The sequence below is a fragment of the Brachyhypopomus gauderio genome, unplaced genomic scaffold (genome assembly GCF_052324685.1).
Source record: "Brachyhypopomus gauderio isolate BG-103 unplaced genomic scaffold, BGAUD_0.2 sc47, whole genome shotgun sequence".
In the NCBI taxonomy this organism is placed as follows: domain Eukaryota; kingdom Metazoa; phylum Chordata; class Actinopteri; order Gymnotiformes; family Hypopomidae; genus Brachyhypopomus; species Brachyhypopomus gauderio.
The window spans coordinates 1,652,916-1,667,152 of NW_027506873.1; the positions used below are offsets into that span (position 1 = coordinate 1,652,916).

General features: G+C 40.2%; 2 protein-coding genes across 2 annotated transcripts in view; one reads left to right on the forward strand and one right to left on the reverse strand.

Moving 5' to 3' along the window:
• Positions 1-2,150: 2,150 nt before the first annotated feature.
• tlr8b (toll-like receptor 8b) lies at positions 2,151-2,821 on the forward strand. Its single transcript, XM_076986440.1, is given in 4 exon segments — positions 2,151-2,355; positions 2,358-2,524; positions 2,526-2,736; positions 2,739-2,821. Coding segments are annotated over 4 exon segments (666 nt in total).
• Positions 2,822-10,466: 7,645 nt separating this feature from the next.
• The window catches only part of nr2f1b (nuclear receptor subfamily 2, group F, member 1b), a 28,523-nt gene continuing 24,752 nt past the window's right edge, over positions 10,467-14,237 (reverse strand). Inside the window, exons 4-5 of the transcript XR_013124299.1 lie at positions 11,162-11,302; positions 10,467-10,615 (exon numbers count right to left, since the gene is read on the reverse strand). The gene's annotated coding sequence lies outside the window, so the exon portion shown is untranslated. The remainder of the gene's footprint in view (positions 10,616-11,161; positions 11,303-14,237) is intronic.

Sequence of the window (14,237 nt, forward strand, 5' to 3'; positions counted from 1 at the left end):
CTTCTTAAGATAAATGTCTTTGAAGGTTTTGGAAATGTTCCTGTAGAGCCTATCCAAGTTTTTTGTTTTTAGGTTGCCAGACATATCAGTCTGTGGCTGAAACAACTCAAAACATCAGAGACAAAACATCAAGTATCTAGAGATACACTTGTGACAACTGGTAAAAAGAGGAATACCCAAATAGAATCAGTTCTGTAACTGAAATATTCATTCTGAAACTGGAAAAGAGTTGGTCAGGTTCTGTTACAAAGAATATTTACACTGGCAAATAGCCATATGAACAATTTCACTGTCAAACAGCTGCCATGGTAAGGATTCATTTTTTATTATAATGCAAAAATGATTCATACTTTGTAACTGATCAAGCTGAAAAGTCACATTATCTTTTTGTATGTATTTTATTTTGTGTCAAGATTTAAGCTTTTCATAACTCAATGAAAGGAAAATGTTCTGGCAAAGAAATATCAATATTGCGTTCCTGAAGAATGCAGTTTAAAAGGCTACATGAAATCTACAGATCTACAGTCTTTTTTGACAACTAACGAATACATATAAACATTTATAAATTATTCCAACAATCATAACCTGTCAAAATTGGATTTTGTCAACTTTGGTGTTGAGTTGTAGAGTTGACATGACTATGTTAACTACATTATGACACAACATTTTTGCTTTTGGTAGCACCGTAAACATACAAAAGACGTTATAGTGTTAAATATCCACTCGATGGGCAAAGCACATAACATGATCACTTTCACAGCGGTGCCCCCAGGATGCTCGTTAGGCAGGGAATAGAGAACAGGTGCATGTGCTGATGAGAAGGTGTGCAAGTAGGTAGGGGACTGTGAGCGAGGGAGTGGTCTGGTGTATGTGTGTGTGTGTGTATGTCTGTCTGGGCGTGGGCATAGGGAGTGGTCTGGTGTGTGTCTGTGTGTATGTGTGTGTGTGTGTGTGTGTGTGTGTGTGTGTGTGTGTGTGTGTGTGTGTGTGTGTGTGGGCATAGGGAGTGGTCTGGTGTGTGTGTGGGCATGGGTGTAGGGTGTGGTCTGGTGTGCGTGTGTGTCTGAATGTGGGTGTAGGGAGTGGTCTGGTATGTGTGTGTGTGTGTGTCTGGGCATGGCTGTAGGGAGTGGTCTGGTTTGGATGTGTGTGTGTGTCTGGGGGTCCTGTTTATTAAATTTTGCAAACAGCTTCACTTGACATATCATCAGCATTACGACACCCTGACATACCAGCAAAACTGACCTGCAAAGACAGTTATCATAACATGATATTTCAGCCCAACATTCTAATGTCACCAAGCATCTGTCGGTTGACCTAGTTATTATGTCAACTTGATATCACAGTTGACAGTGTAAGCTTTTATGACATTTTATGCTTGCTGGAGTAAGTATTTATAAAATGTTTAAGTCAGGTGTCATATAGCTGTCATGTAGCCTTCTAAAACAATGTGTTACTGAAATATCTCTATTTATGAATCATGTATTTAACAAAATATCCTTATTGATTTCTATGTCGACAAGTTTCTGTTTCTACAGCCAATGGAGAGTTACAGTTGACCAATCTTATTTTATATTTTTCTCCTTATTCTCAGGTTATGGTCATTACAACTCCAATGAAGTTCATTTTAATTTTGACATTCTGTGTTTATTCTTCACATGGTCATCATTGCTTTTGGAAGAGCTTTCCATGTGATGTCAAATTATTGTGTGAACACCTATGTTCATTTAGACTGTTCAAGCAGAAAACTACAGAACGTTCCAGAAATCTGTCTGTGGAACACCACTCATCTCAACCTGAAAAATAATAAAATAAGGACAGTGACAAAGGACTCCTTAACAGTCTACCCAATATAACTGTGACGGGCAGGGAGTTCAAAATTAAATGGAAGCGATCACGCCAAGTCTCAGGGAAAAGGGGGGTTTTAATGTAGAAAATAGCAAACCAAAAATCTGTGACATGATCCAAATGAAGGATACAATGACCAGCAGTCAACTGGTACAAAGACAAGACATATATAGACAAACAAACGACCGTTGGGTTAGGCGGATCATAAGCCCCGCCCACCTGAGGGACGAACACAACGCAACAAGACGACTGCCGCTGTGGCCGGGGGCGACCAGTAGGGGGCCCGCCATAGCGTGACAATAATGATCAGAGATCTCAAAGGAAATAAGATACAGAATGGCCTTGTTATAGACAAACTCTTTTTGTCTTGTTTAAATAGACTTAAAGTATTGCTGCTTGATGGTAATCACATCACAACTGTTCCAAGAGATGTTCAACATGGATTACAGAATTTAAGTGTAAGTGGAAATGATATTATGACTACTGAATGTTCAAACTTTGCAACAATGAAAATATCACAGAATTGCTCTTGAACAAGAACTACTATCAACAAGAGTCCTTACATGTTCATAGTGACACATTTTACCATTTACATTGTCTGAAAACCCTTAGTTTGTCACAAAATGGATTGCAAAAGATTCCACATTTACCTCCATCTCTCCTAAAACTATTTACACATGAACAAGATAGAGCATATCGAAGAATCCACACTAAAAGGCTTAAAAAACCTACGAATTCTGGATTTATCTGTAAATTGTCCCATTTGTTCCAACACTCCTTTCCCATGCATTCACTGTAAAACAAAAAATGGTGCAATACAAATTGATGCAGAAGCTTTCTGTCATCTGTCCCAACTGGAAGAACTATGGTTATCAGGAAACTCATTACAAACTCTTCATGGTTTAAGAATCTAACAAGCTTAAAATACTTTAATCTTTCCTTCAATACATTGGTTAGTGAAATAAAAAATTGAGAGTTCTTTTCTGTTTTACCTCATGTGGAGGTCATTGATCTATCATACTATAACCCCCAACAATTAATTTCCAGAAGACTAACACACTCAGGTTTTTCACAACTTACATCACTGAAAACCTTGCATTTATGTTCAACGCTCTTTGTGAAAGGGACCTCAAACCTCTCTTTAGTCTAAAAAACCTCTCAGTTCTAAATATGTGGTTAAATTTGCTCCAGCAGGTCAATCTTTCTGTTTTTGAGAACTTTCTAAATGTATCTGTAATTTTTTGATTGAGAATTCATTCACAGGAATAATCACCAGTGAACAGGAATAAGTATGAAGAAGTATGTCTGAGTGATGCTCACTCAGAGGATAAGGGAGTACAACGTCCCTATGTTCACACTGATACAGACTACTACCACTACCCTTTTGTTAAACCAGAGTGTCTGGCTACAGGACCAGAGCTGGACCTCTGCAGGAACCATATGTATCACATCAGTCCAGAGTTTCTGCAACCTGTGGGAAATATTACCTGTCTTAATCTTTCCAATAATGTCATTATTTCATCTTTCAATGGCACTGAGTTTATTCAGTTAAAATATCTGGATTTGTCCCATAACCGAGTCTACCTGCACTTAACGTCTGCCTTTAAAGATTTGGAAGTTTTGGATTTAAGTCAAAACAGACATAAATTTGAGATGACAGGGGCACGTCAGGCTCTCACGTTCTTGCCTAAACTTGAGCACCTGAAAGTGCTCAATCTCAGTTGGAATGAGATAAGTACAATGAGTAACAACACCCTAAGAAGCTGCTCTCTTAACGAGTTGTAGTTTCAAGGGAATCGACTTGACATTATGTGGAAAAAGGGCAAAGATTTCAAAAGGCTTTTCAGGTTTCTAACAAACCTAACATATCTTGATATATCGTTCAACAAACTCAGACATATCCCAAATGACATACTGAGCTATTTCTCATGAACCCTAAAACACCTCAACCTGAACCGAAACCAACTTGCTTATTTTTACTGGGAACATCGTAATGATTTACCTCAGCTGGAAGTACTGGATTTATGCAGGAACAAGTTGCAGTTTACAAATGAGACACTGTCGGTTCATGCAAGTTCTCTGGAAATCTTAGACTTGAGCCATAACATGATCTCTATGCTAGGAGTCAACTTCCTCAAGAATGTCACGAGCTGGATCTTCGTTTTAACCAACTGGAAATGATCAGCGAGACTGTACTGCAGTTACATAATGGAAACTACCCCAAAACATTGTACCTGGAGAATAATAATTTCTGTTGTACATGTGACCTTTTGGACTTTGTTCTATGGTTAGAGAGTAGTGAGGTAGTGATTTGTGTGACGTTAGGGGTGGAGCGAAGGACGAGACACAGAATCCCTGGCTTCGGACAGACGTCACTTTTATTTTTAATAATATTGCACAATAGCGCACGTAGAACATATAAACGAACACGGCAACATGTAGACTGTAGACAACGACGAGCACAGGACACTGCACGAGACGAGCCACAGGTGAGACAGATTATCACAAGACACAACCACAACCACGAGGATCCACAGACGCAGACGATACACGTGGACAACGTAAACACACGCCCAAAAGGGAGGGGCCGGGGTCCTCAACGTGACAATTTGATTAAAAAACAGAATCTCGATCCGCAGATTTTAGCCAACTATAGACCAATTTCTAATCTCCCATTTATATCTAAAATTCTAGAAAAAGCAGTTTCCAATCAGTTAAACCGTTATCTCCAATCAAATAGTATCCATGAAAAGGATGGATCAGGATTTAGACCGAACCACAGCACTGAAACAGCCTTAATCAGGGTAGTGAATGATTTACATATATCATCCGACAATGGGCTTGTCTTGTTCCTTATACTGTTAGATCTTAGTGCAGCTTTTGATACTGTAGACTAGAGGTCTGCGTGGAACTGCTTTTGTAATCCCGCTCCCACCCGCTCCCGCTTGTTTTAATCCCGCTCCCACCCGCTCCCGCCACAAAATCGCTTGTTTTAATCCCGATCCCGCCACAAAATCGCTTGTTTTAATCCCGCTCCCGCCCGCTCCTGCTTGATTTAGTACCGCTCCCGCCCGCACCGGCCAAAAAATCGCTTGTTTTAATCCCACACCCACCCGCCACATACACATTTCTGTTGCTCCCGCCCGCAATCCTAATATGAATTGCATTAATTAAATTTAGTACTTTAAATTTTCTTATGTATTTATTAAAACATTTAAAAAGCTGTCCCATTTCTTACCACAATCCAAACGCATGGCGTCTGATGACATATCAATCAATCAATCAAATTTTATTTATATAGCGCTTTTTACAACAGTTGTTGTCACAAAGCAGCTTTACAAGTGCCGAGTCCTAGCCCCCAGTGAGCAAGCCAAAGGCGACAGTGGCAAGGAAAAACTCCCTAGTTTTTTGCATGAGGAAGAAACCTTGAGAGGAACCAAGACTCAGGGGGGGAACCCATCCTCCTCTGGCTGACACCGGCCACCATGACAACAACAACAATTTAGACAGAAAGAAGAGAAAGAAAAGGAAAAATATGTAATAATGTCCATCATGATGTATGCATCCGGTTAGGCAGGAGGTGGCTGGCTCAGGATGGATCACTGGTCTCCTCATCTCATTATTCCTCAAGCAGGCGGGCAGCCATGTGGAGAAATGAAACAGGGAAAATTAGCTCTGTATGAGGACATATACAGGACAGGTAAAATTATAAACATTTCCGGAGTGTGGCAGCAACTCCGGCATTTAGTTAAATTATTACAGCCTAGCTAAAAGGCTGTAGAACCAGAAGGTAACATAGGCTTGGGGGCATTCTGAGACAATGGCATCCATCCACTGCACTGTCAACAAACTTGAGTGACCACGAGCAGTGACAGGACGACAGCACCAGCGCCCCAGTCTACCATAAAACCCTTCGTCTATGAACCCCTGGATCTGTACTTTTATCTAAGGGGGGATATTAATTATCAAACGCTAAACTAAATAAGTGGGTTTTCAACCTAGACTTAAAGATTGTGACTGTGTCGGAGTCCCGGACGCATTTAGGAAGATTATTCCAAAGCTGGGGGGCCTTACAAGAAAAGGCTCTTCCCCCTGCTGTTACCTTATTAATTTTTGGAACTAATAAAAGACCAGCACTCTGTGATCTTAGTGGGCGTGGGGGTTCGTAATAGGAAATAAGTTCCTGAAGGTACTCAGGAGCAAGCCCGTGCAATACACCAACACTTTCTGACATCTCTCACAACAAGCAAATGGTTGACGATTTCCATCTCCATTAATTACATTGGAATATGACCTCCATACATCAGACTTTCCTATAGTTGGCTTAATTGTGTATTCACCTGTTTTAATTGAATTTTCCACACTTTCCACCTGGTTGACCGTCTACAGTCTCTGCCATTTCGGTATCTAAATGACACAATGACGCAACACTTCACCAGTTGCTTAGCCAATATTTTGAATTAGTTTATTGCTTACTTACTGAATGATTAGTTGTTTTTGTCGTGTTCCTTATGCATGGAAATCATTGCGTTGTTATTATTATAATTTTCTAGACTATTAATTTGCGGGATTTTTCTACATGTTTATGTGGTCCCGCTCCCGCATCGCCTGGACTAATTCAACTCCCGCTCCCGCCAATAACAATTAAATTCTGTCCCGCGCCGCAAGATATTCTGACGGGTCCCGCGGGACCTGCGGGATTACTGCGCAGTGTTGCCATAGTTACTTTGAAACAGTAATCCGACTACTGACTACTGACTACTTCTTTAAAAAGTAACTCAGTTAAGTTACTGACTACTTGCTTTTAAAAGTAACTAAGTTAGATTACTTTTAGTTACTTTCAGCAGAGGCTGATCCCCCGCCCCTATAACATGAAAATGACTACCAGTTCTGCCAATACTCATTTTATTGACATGTATTTTAACCGGAACATCAAAAATGACACTGGCATTTGTAAACTTTTTCTTGAAATAGGCTTACATGTTTTTTAAATAAATAAATAAGACAGTCTTTCTGTTCAACTCCGCCCACTTACAGGGTTGCCAACTGTCACGCATTGAGACACACGCATTTGACTGTCTTCACACGCTTACGCCACACTTCCGATATCTCACGCCGAAAAAAAAATCCAGTTTATTTACCTCTGATCCACATCTATGATTCAATGAGTTACTAGTTCGATCTGGCGCCAACCACCGGCGATCGATCGATCGCGATATAATACTGAATTTAGTCAATTTTACACCCCGCCCGGTAACAATTTACGTTCGCCGCCAAGCCCCGGTTTTTTTTTTTTTTTTTCAGGTTTGACGTTGTGTTTTTGAAAGTAGACAGCACTCTGTCGCCAGGACAGAGTGTACAACGGACCTTAATGTTGTCTTCCTTAGCCGAAATAAAATCAAAATAATGCCTGTATTTCCAGCTGCTAAAGGCGAACCTCTCCTTCCATCTGACTTTGGCGCCGCAGAGCAGAGATGACGTAACCGCGTAAGAAACGTGTAGCCAAAAAATAAGAATGAATAAATATAACCTACGTTCCCCCGAAATGCAGAAATAGTAACGCACGATGTTTTAGATAAGTAACTTTAATCTGACTACTAGTTTTTAAATAGTAGTTGCGTTAGACTACTCGTTACTGAAAAAAGTAGTCCGACTACAGTAACGCGTTACTAAGTAACGCGTTACCGGCATCACTGTTACTGCGGGAGTGCAGACCTCTACTGTAGACCACAACATTTTGCTGGATCGACTAGAAAACACGGTAGGTGTCACGTCCAGCCCCTCCCTCCTCCCTGGTCCCGTCTAGCTCCCCGCTCCCATTCGTTCCTCCCTCTGTCTGTCACGCCCTCATCGTCAGTCTTGTACACCTGAGTCTCGTTTCACCGTCTTGTTTCTGTGTATAAAAACCCCCTCGTGTTTTACTCCCGTGTGGGTCATTCCTTGTGCGTGAGTCCCTCGTCACTCCTCTGTCTTGCCTTCCTTCTTCTTTACTTTAGTCTCGCCCTGTTTCGCTCCCTCTGCTCGTCTGTTGGTTAATGTTCCCTGTGTTTTACGCTTGTGTGATTGTTGCTTATGTTTCCCGTCATTAGTAATGTTATGGTTCACTCTCTCGTGGTCTATTTAGTTATTTGTTATGCTGTAGTGTTGCTGGTATTTCATATTTCCCTGTATTCATTGCATCTCATGTGTTTTGGTTTATTAGTTGTCATGTTCTCATGTGTTCACATCTCCCTGTTTGCTTAACCGTTGTAGTAGTGTCCTTTCCGTAGCGTTTATATTAGCTTCCTTGTTACGTGTGTGCACTGTATCTATTGTGTTTTGGTTTTCATATAGTGTTTCCCCGTGTGTATTGTTTGGTAGGGTTTGTCTGTCTCTTTCTAGTTGATGTCTCTTAGTTCTGTTCTCTCCCTGGATTCTGTTTATTAGACGTGGTGTTTTGTATTGAATAAATTAGTTCTCTTGCACTTGCGTCACACCCTCCCCTGAAACATTACAGTAGATATTAAAGGAGTTGCACTCTCCTGGTTTAGATTTTATTTGACCGACCACTTCCAATATGTAAATGTTAATAATAAAACCTCTAAATCTGTGAAGGTTAAATATGGTGTCCCACCAGGGACAGTCCTAGGACCACTTCTATTTACACTTTACATGTTACCCTTATGGCCGGTTCAGACTACACGAATTTAGCCCAATTTTGACCCGATTTTGTCGGAGCCGACAAATTGCCTGCGTCGGATCCAAATTTCAGTGTCACGAGCGACAAAGGTCCGTGTAGTATGACATAGTCCACGAGCAGTAATTTGACGTGAGCGACGCCGTCGGACTGTCCGACGAAAAGCATGTTAGAATGCTTGTTAGAATTTTTTGTATTTTATCGCCTAGTTTGACATGCTCCACGATGTGCTCCCTGACGCTGACCAATAGGAAGACAGAATGTTCTGTGGCGCACAAATGTAAACTGTAGCCATTATTGTCAGCTTCTATGCCCCGCCCCCGTGCGATGATCTACGAACTCACGCCGGGAGGCGGACGATGTTTGGTCAGTGACTAACGTGTAGTGTTGCCAGTTCCTCGAGTACGACATGAAACGAATATAACTGCTAATCTGACATAGTGAACATCGTGAGGGACAAAAAAGTCGTGTAGTCTGTAACCCTGCGTTGTGTCTCTGTGTTGTGTTACTCTGGCTGAATGGAGACTCGGATCCCAGTCGATTCAAACAGTTCTTTTTATTTGTGCTGGTGACTGATCTGTATGAGCAAACAAATTAAACAAAATCTGACGACTGTAGTGAATGTGTAGCCTGCGTGGCACTCTCCCTCAGCACATGGGAAACTAGCTCTTTAGAGCGGAGAAACATACATCGAATGAAATGTACAAAAATGACCATTTACAAAGTTCACAGCTAGACTACAGCTTACACACACGTCTACACTCATACTTATTATATTTTTTACTACACACTGTTTACTTATAACATTTCTAATGAATGAAAAAAATAAGTTAACTTTGGAGCCATGAATTACATACCTTCTCTTAGCTCACTTCTCAAACACTGAGAATGACGCAAGAACGCGCACACAAAATGGCGTCTCTTAAAGAAACGGTACATAATTACAACTCATTTAACAAAATAAAAGAACTCCCCCACACAAGTAACACAAATATGTACAAAATGCTGAAAAGTATTTGGTGGGATTTTAAACCATCAAAAAGTTTCATTTCACCTCTGTTACATCTGCGCTTGGCATTAGGCGAGATTATGCATAAGCACGACATCAGCTTCCACTCCTACGCAGACGACACAACTATATTTATCGGCAAAACCCGATGATTTAGGTGTAAACAGTAAAATGAATGTGTAGAGAGAAATGTGTAGAAGAGATAAAACATTGGATGGCGTGTAACTTTCTAGCAGTAAACCCGGATAAAACAGAACTAATAATAATTGGGTCTAGGGCAGCAAGAGACAAGATACGTAATGTAGCATTGAATCTACATTCTTTTACTATAACCCCCAGCGCAGAGGTAAAGAACTTGGGCGTCACAATAGACCCAGATCTCTCGTTCGATACACATATTAATAATATAACTAGGGTAGCGTTCTTTCACTTGCGCAACATTGCCAAAATTAGAAACATATTAAATACTAGTGATGCAGAAAAACTAATCCATGCATTCATATCCTCTCATCTAGATTATTACTCGTCTTCTAGCAGGATGTTCTGGTAAATCGATAAACAAACTCCAACTGGTCCAGAACGCAGCAGCGCGAGTTCTAACGAAAACTAAAAAATTTGATCACATTTGATCACCCGTAGGCCTACTATCGTCATTACACTGGCTGCCAATTAGATTCCGTATTGACTATAAAATACTTTTATTAACATATAAAACACTGCATGGCCTAGCTCCAGAGTATCTTAGTGAACTTATTGATCATTACAACCCAGCACGTTCACTTCGTTCGCAGGACGCAGGGTTATTAACTGTTCCTAGGATCAAAAAGATCACAGCAGGTGGAAAAGCCTTTTCTTTTAAAGCTCCACAACTGTGGAATAATCTTCCTGCCTTTATTCGGGACTCAGACACGGTCTCAATGTTTAAACCTCAACTAAAGACTTACCTGTTTACTTTGGCCTTTGAATAATCTGTTACATATTTACCACATCACATATCTTTGTTCTCCGAGGTTCACCTGGGGAGTAACACTGCAGTCGGAGCCTACAATACCAGTATCATCACTCCGACACGGAACGAAAACCTGGCTTTCAACACAAGACATTTACATTAACAATATCAACACCCAGAACTTTCATTCTAGTTACTTTATACTTAGTCTGATTGTGTGATTTGTGTGTGACTTGTGTATTCGTTTGTATAGTTTGCTTTTGTGTAATTTGTGTGTTAACGGGCTGCCCAATGGGGGATGGGTTGCCTTTTGAGTCTTGGTCCTCCCAAGCAGGGGCGGATCTACGGGCGGGCCTGATTGGCAGCTGGGCCCGCCTAATCACAAGCTCAGAATACAAATTAATTAAAATAAACTATAATTGTTGCAGGATGGCACCTAGCGCACAAGTCATTTAATGACCATATACCCCGCCTACCCCAAACAACTTTCGTTTGAACCACCTGCGAGTTGAACTGGAGGATAAGGGTAAGAGAGTCCGGCCGCTGTGTCTGGAAGATCAAGACTGGAACCCCGGGTCACCCATCATGGAGAACCTTAACCAAAGTGTCCGACAGGAAGTCTGTTTTTGCGCTCACAGAAAGTTTTGTAGTCAGTGTAATTTTTAAGGTAGCCACTTACCTTGTTCAACAGAGGCTACTGGAGGAAGGAATGGATGTGATGGTGTTAATCCTGCTGGAGCCAGTCCACCAGCATTCCAGAATCTTGCAGTTGCGAGAATGGCCCAGGAACCCTTCAGCCGAGATGTGGTTCTGGCAGAGTCTGAGCAATGCAATCAGATATGATAATCACAGCATGCAAAGCAAGCTGTTCAAGAACTATTTTAACAGCTACTAAACTGCTTGGCACAATGAGATGATGACATATTAATTTAATATGATTATAGACATTAGGCATTGCTAGATAGACCCTGATAAATACACATTCCTGCAAATAGTAAAATAAAAATGTTATTGTTCATTTTGCAAAAGCAATTGCAATTTTGTACCATTTATTGTATTTTTACTTTAGATATTTTATGTTATAATGGTTTTACTCCTTATCTTCTGTTCTAGTAAGATAACTGCCATGCAAATATCTTCTGTACACCTAAATGTTTGCATCCTTCTGAAACTATAGTGAGCATGACTAGTGGTAAGCAACATGATACCCACTTTCTGTTTTCATGCAGCCTCTGACACCCTTTTAAGGATTGCTATAATCTTGGTGAAATCCAGCGTGTGCAAACTCCTATAGTGCCGCTTCCTCAAGCTCTGTCCTTCTCCTTTTTCATCTTTTATTCATAATGTAAAGGAGTAATTAAATATTCATGAGCATGGCAATGAAATGAATGCATACAGTGATGACAGGCAGAATGTCTCTATTTGGGGTGAAACTTTCGAAGGGCAGTACTGTGTTACCAAGAAACCTTCTGTTTTGTAAGTGTTGACCCCAGAGCATCTGACAGTTTTGTGTCAAGTGTGTGTAAGATTTTAACAGGCAATATGTGAAGAGATAGCTGTAGCTCCAGATCATATTATGAAGACAAACTGTGTTCTTTAACTATTTTGAAGTGAATGTATATGCATGTGCTCATGTATTTTTCCTGAGATACTGAGGTACTGCATTAGACGCATTATTTATATATACATTGTTGTCCAGCATTAAAATTATTAAATGGCTGAACTACTAATTGAAAAGCCAATGCAACTGGATTATCTCAAAATTGTGTTGTAGTTCTTAATCCCTTTTTACAACATAGATTATAAACATAAATAAGAAATTCTGTTTTAAATCTCAGCAAACAAATACCAAATAAAAGTCCTCAGCCAGGAGATGCAAGTCTCCTGTGTCTGATGTAGAGTGTGTGTGTGTGTGTGTGTGTGTGTGTGTGTGATGTTGGTGTGTTCAGTCATGCACTTCTGAGGGTGTGAGAGTGCATGCTTCTCTTGAACTCTGGGCCAGCTGCCAACACACAGCTGCCAGCCCCATGAGGCCTTCTGTGAGCACAGAGCAGCCCAATGTGGGAGGTGGGGGGTGGGGGTGGGTAGAGAAGGGCCCCGGTGGGACCAGGCAGGGGCCTCGCACACTGGCACATCCTCCTGGGAACTCCACAAACACGCACATGCTGCTAACCTGATGGTTGTGCTGTGACAACTCTGTGTGCATCTTCCACAACAACAGGAAGGTATTCTTTCCTTTGAGTATTGGAGGGGACACAATCTCCTAACATCCTCCATGACACAGAACACCTCCCCCACCCACACACATACACACACCAAAAAATAAAGATAAAGGTTTTGTTTTTTTCAAAGTAGTTATGAATTATATATATATATATATATATATATATATATTATATATATATATATATATATATATATATATATATATATATATATATTCTAATGCTAACAATTGCATTTCTTATGTTGAATTAAGGGATCAAATAAAAACACTTTCTAATGTAACACAAGATTACAAGTTTTAGATAAGACTTTTAGGCCAATTAAATTTTAGCTTCATTTCTCGTGAAAAACTGGCTAGGCTCTTGTATCACAGTGGTCACATGACTACCTAGGAAGGAATATATCAAATGGATAAAAATACTGGGTTTCATAAATGTAATGCAATGGCAATCACAGCTTTGGCAGCAAAAAAAGACAACAGCTCTGAACAGCTCTAGAAATAAACACAACAGCTCTGAACAGCTAAGATTAAATACAACAGCCCTGAAAGAGGAAAATTTAGGAACTTTTATGCTTGTTTTAAAATCTGATATTACAAAAATGACAAATAAAATCCTACATGGATTAAAAATCCTAATTTAAAATAAAACCATGCTTCGAGAAAACTCTAACCCCCAAACCACCCCCCCCCCCAAATAAAACCCCAAAAATTATTCACTTCAAGTTCATGTCTTTGAGTATCTGCTGTACTTGTCTGCTGAAGTGTAGGTTGGGCTAATGTGGACTTCTCCTGATTATGTAATTATGTACTGATTTTGAGTTTCAGGGCCTGTTGACAGTATATGCTGAAAACTTCAGATCTTCATATGTGCATTTTTACATGTGCATGGGTGTGTGAACCAAAGTGTGGAGTGTGCCTTACTGCATGAAGTTATTAGCTGATATTTTATGCTGCATTATTAAAGGGAACATGCCAGTGGCTAATTAAGCAGTGGGCCCCTCCCCCTCTCTTCCCTGCTCCATCTCATCTCTGCTGAAGTGACTGCTTGCTCAAACATCGCTGTTTCACTGACACCATTAACATGTGACAACAAAGGGTGAGTGGAGAGCATTCTCTTTTGTTCCTGGCTTTTTTTTGGCTATATTTGCTATTGAATGCTAATTTAATATGACTAAATTTTGTCTGCAAGACACAGTGATACCTTTATTATAACTCCCTCCACCCCCACACCACCATTATTATTGTAACATTATGGGTACTATTTGGTTTTTCGTGTGTTTTTCTGTACATATAAATGTCAAGTAGCCTGTGGCATAAGGCATAACAGGAGTATTTCTACAGTTTTTTTCAGTCGATCTGGTACATTTCTCACATCATGGTTTACATTGGCATCCCAACAAGTGCATTTCTCAAAACAGTTAGTGCAAACAGCAAAACTCAATTAAATACCTGCAAAAGGACATACTATACTCAGAATTCTTTGTTTTTGCCTCAAAATATTTAGGTCAATCAATTTGTCAGTGCTATT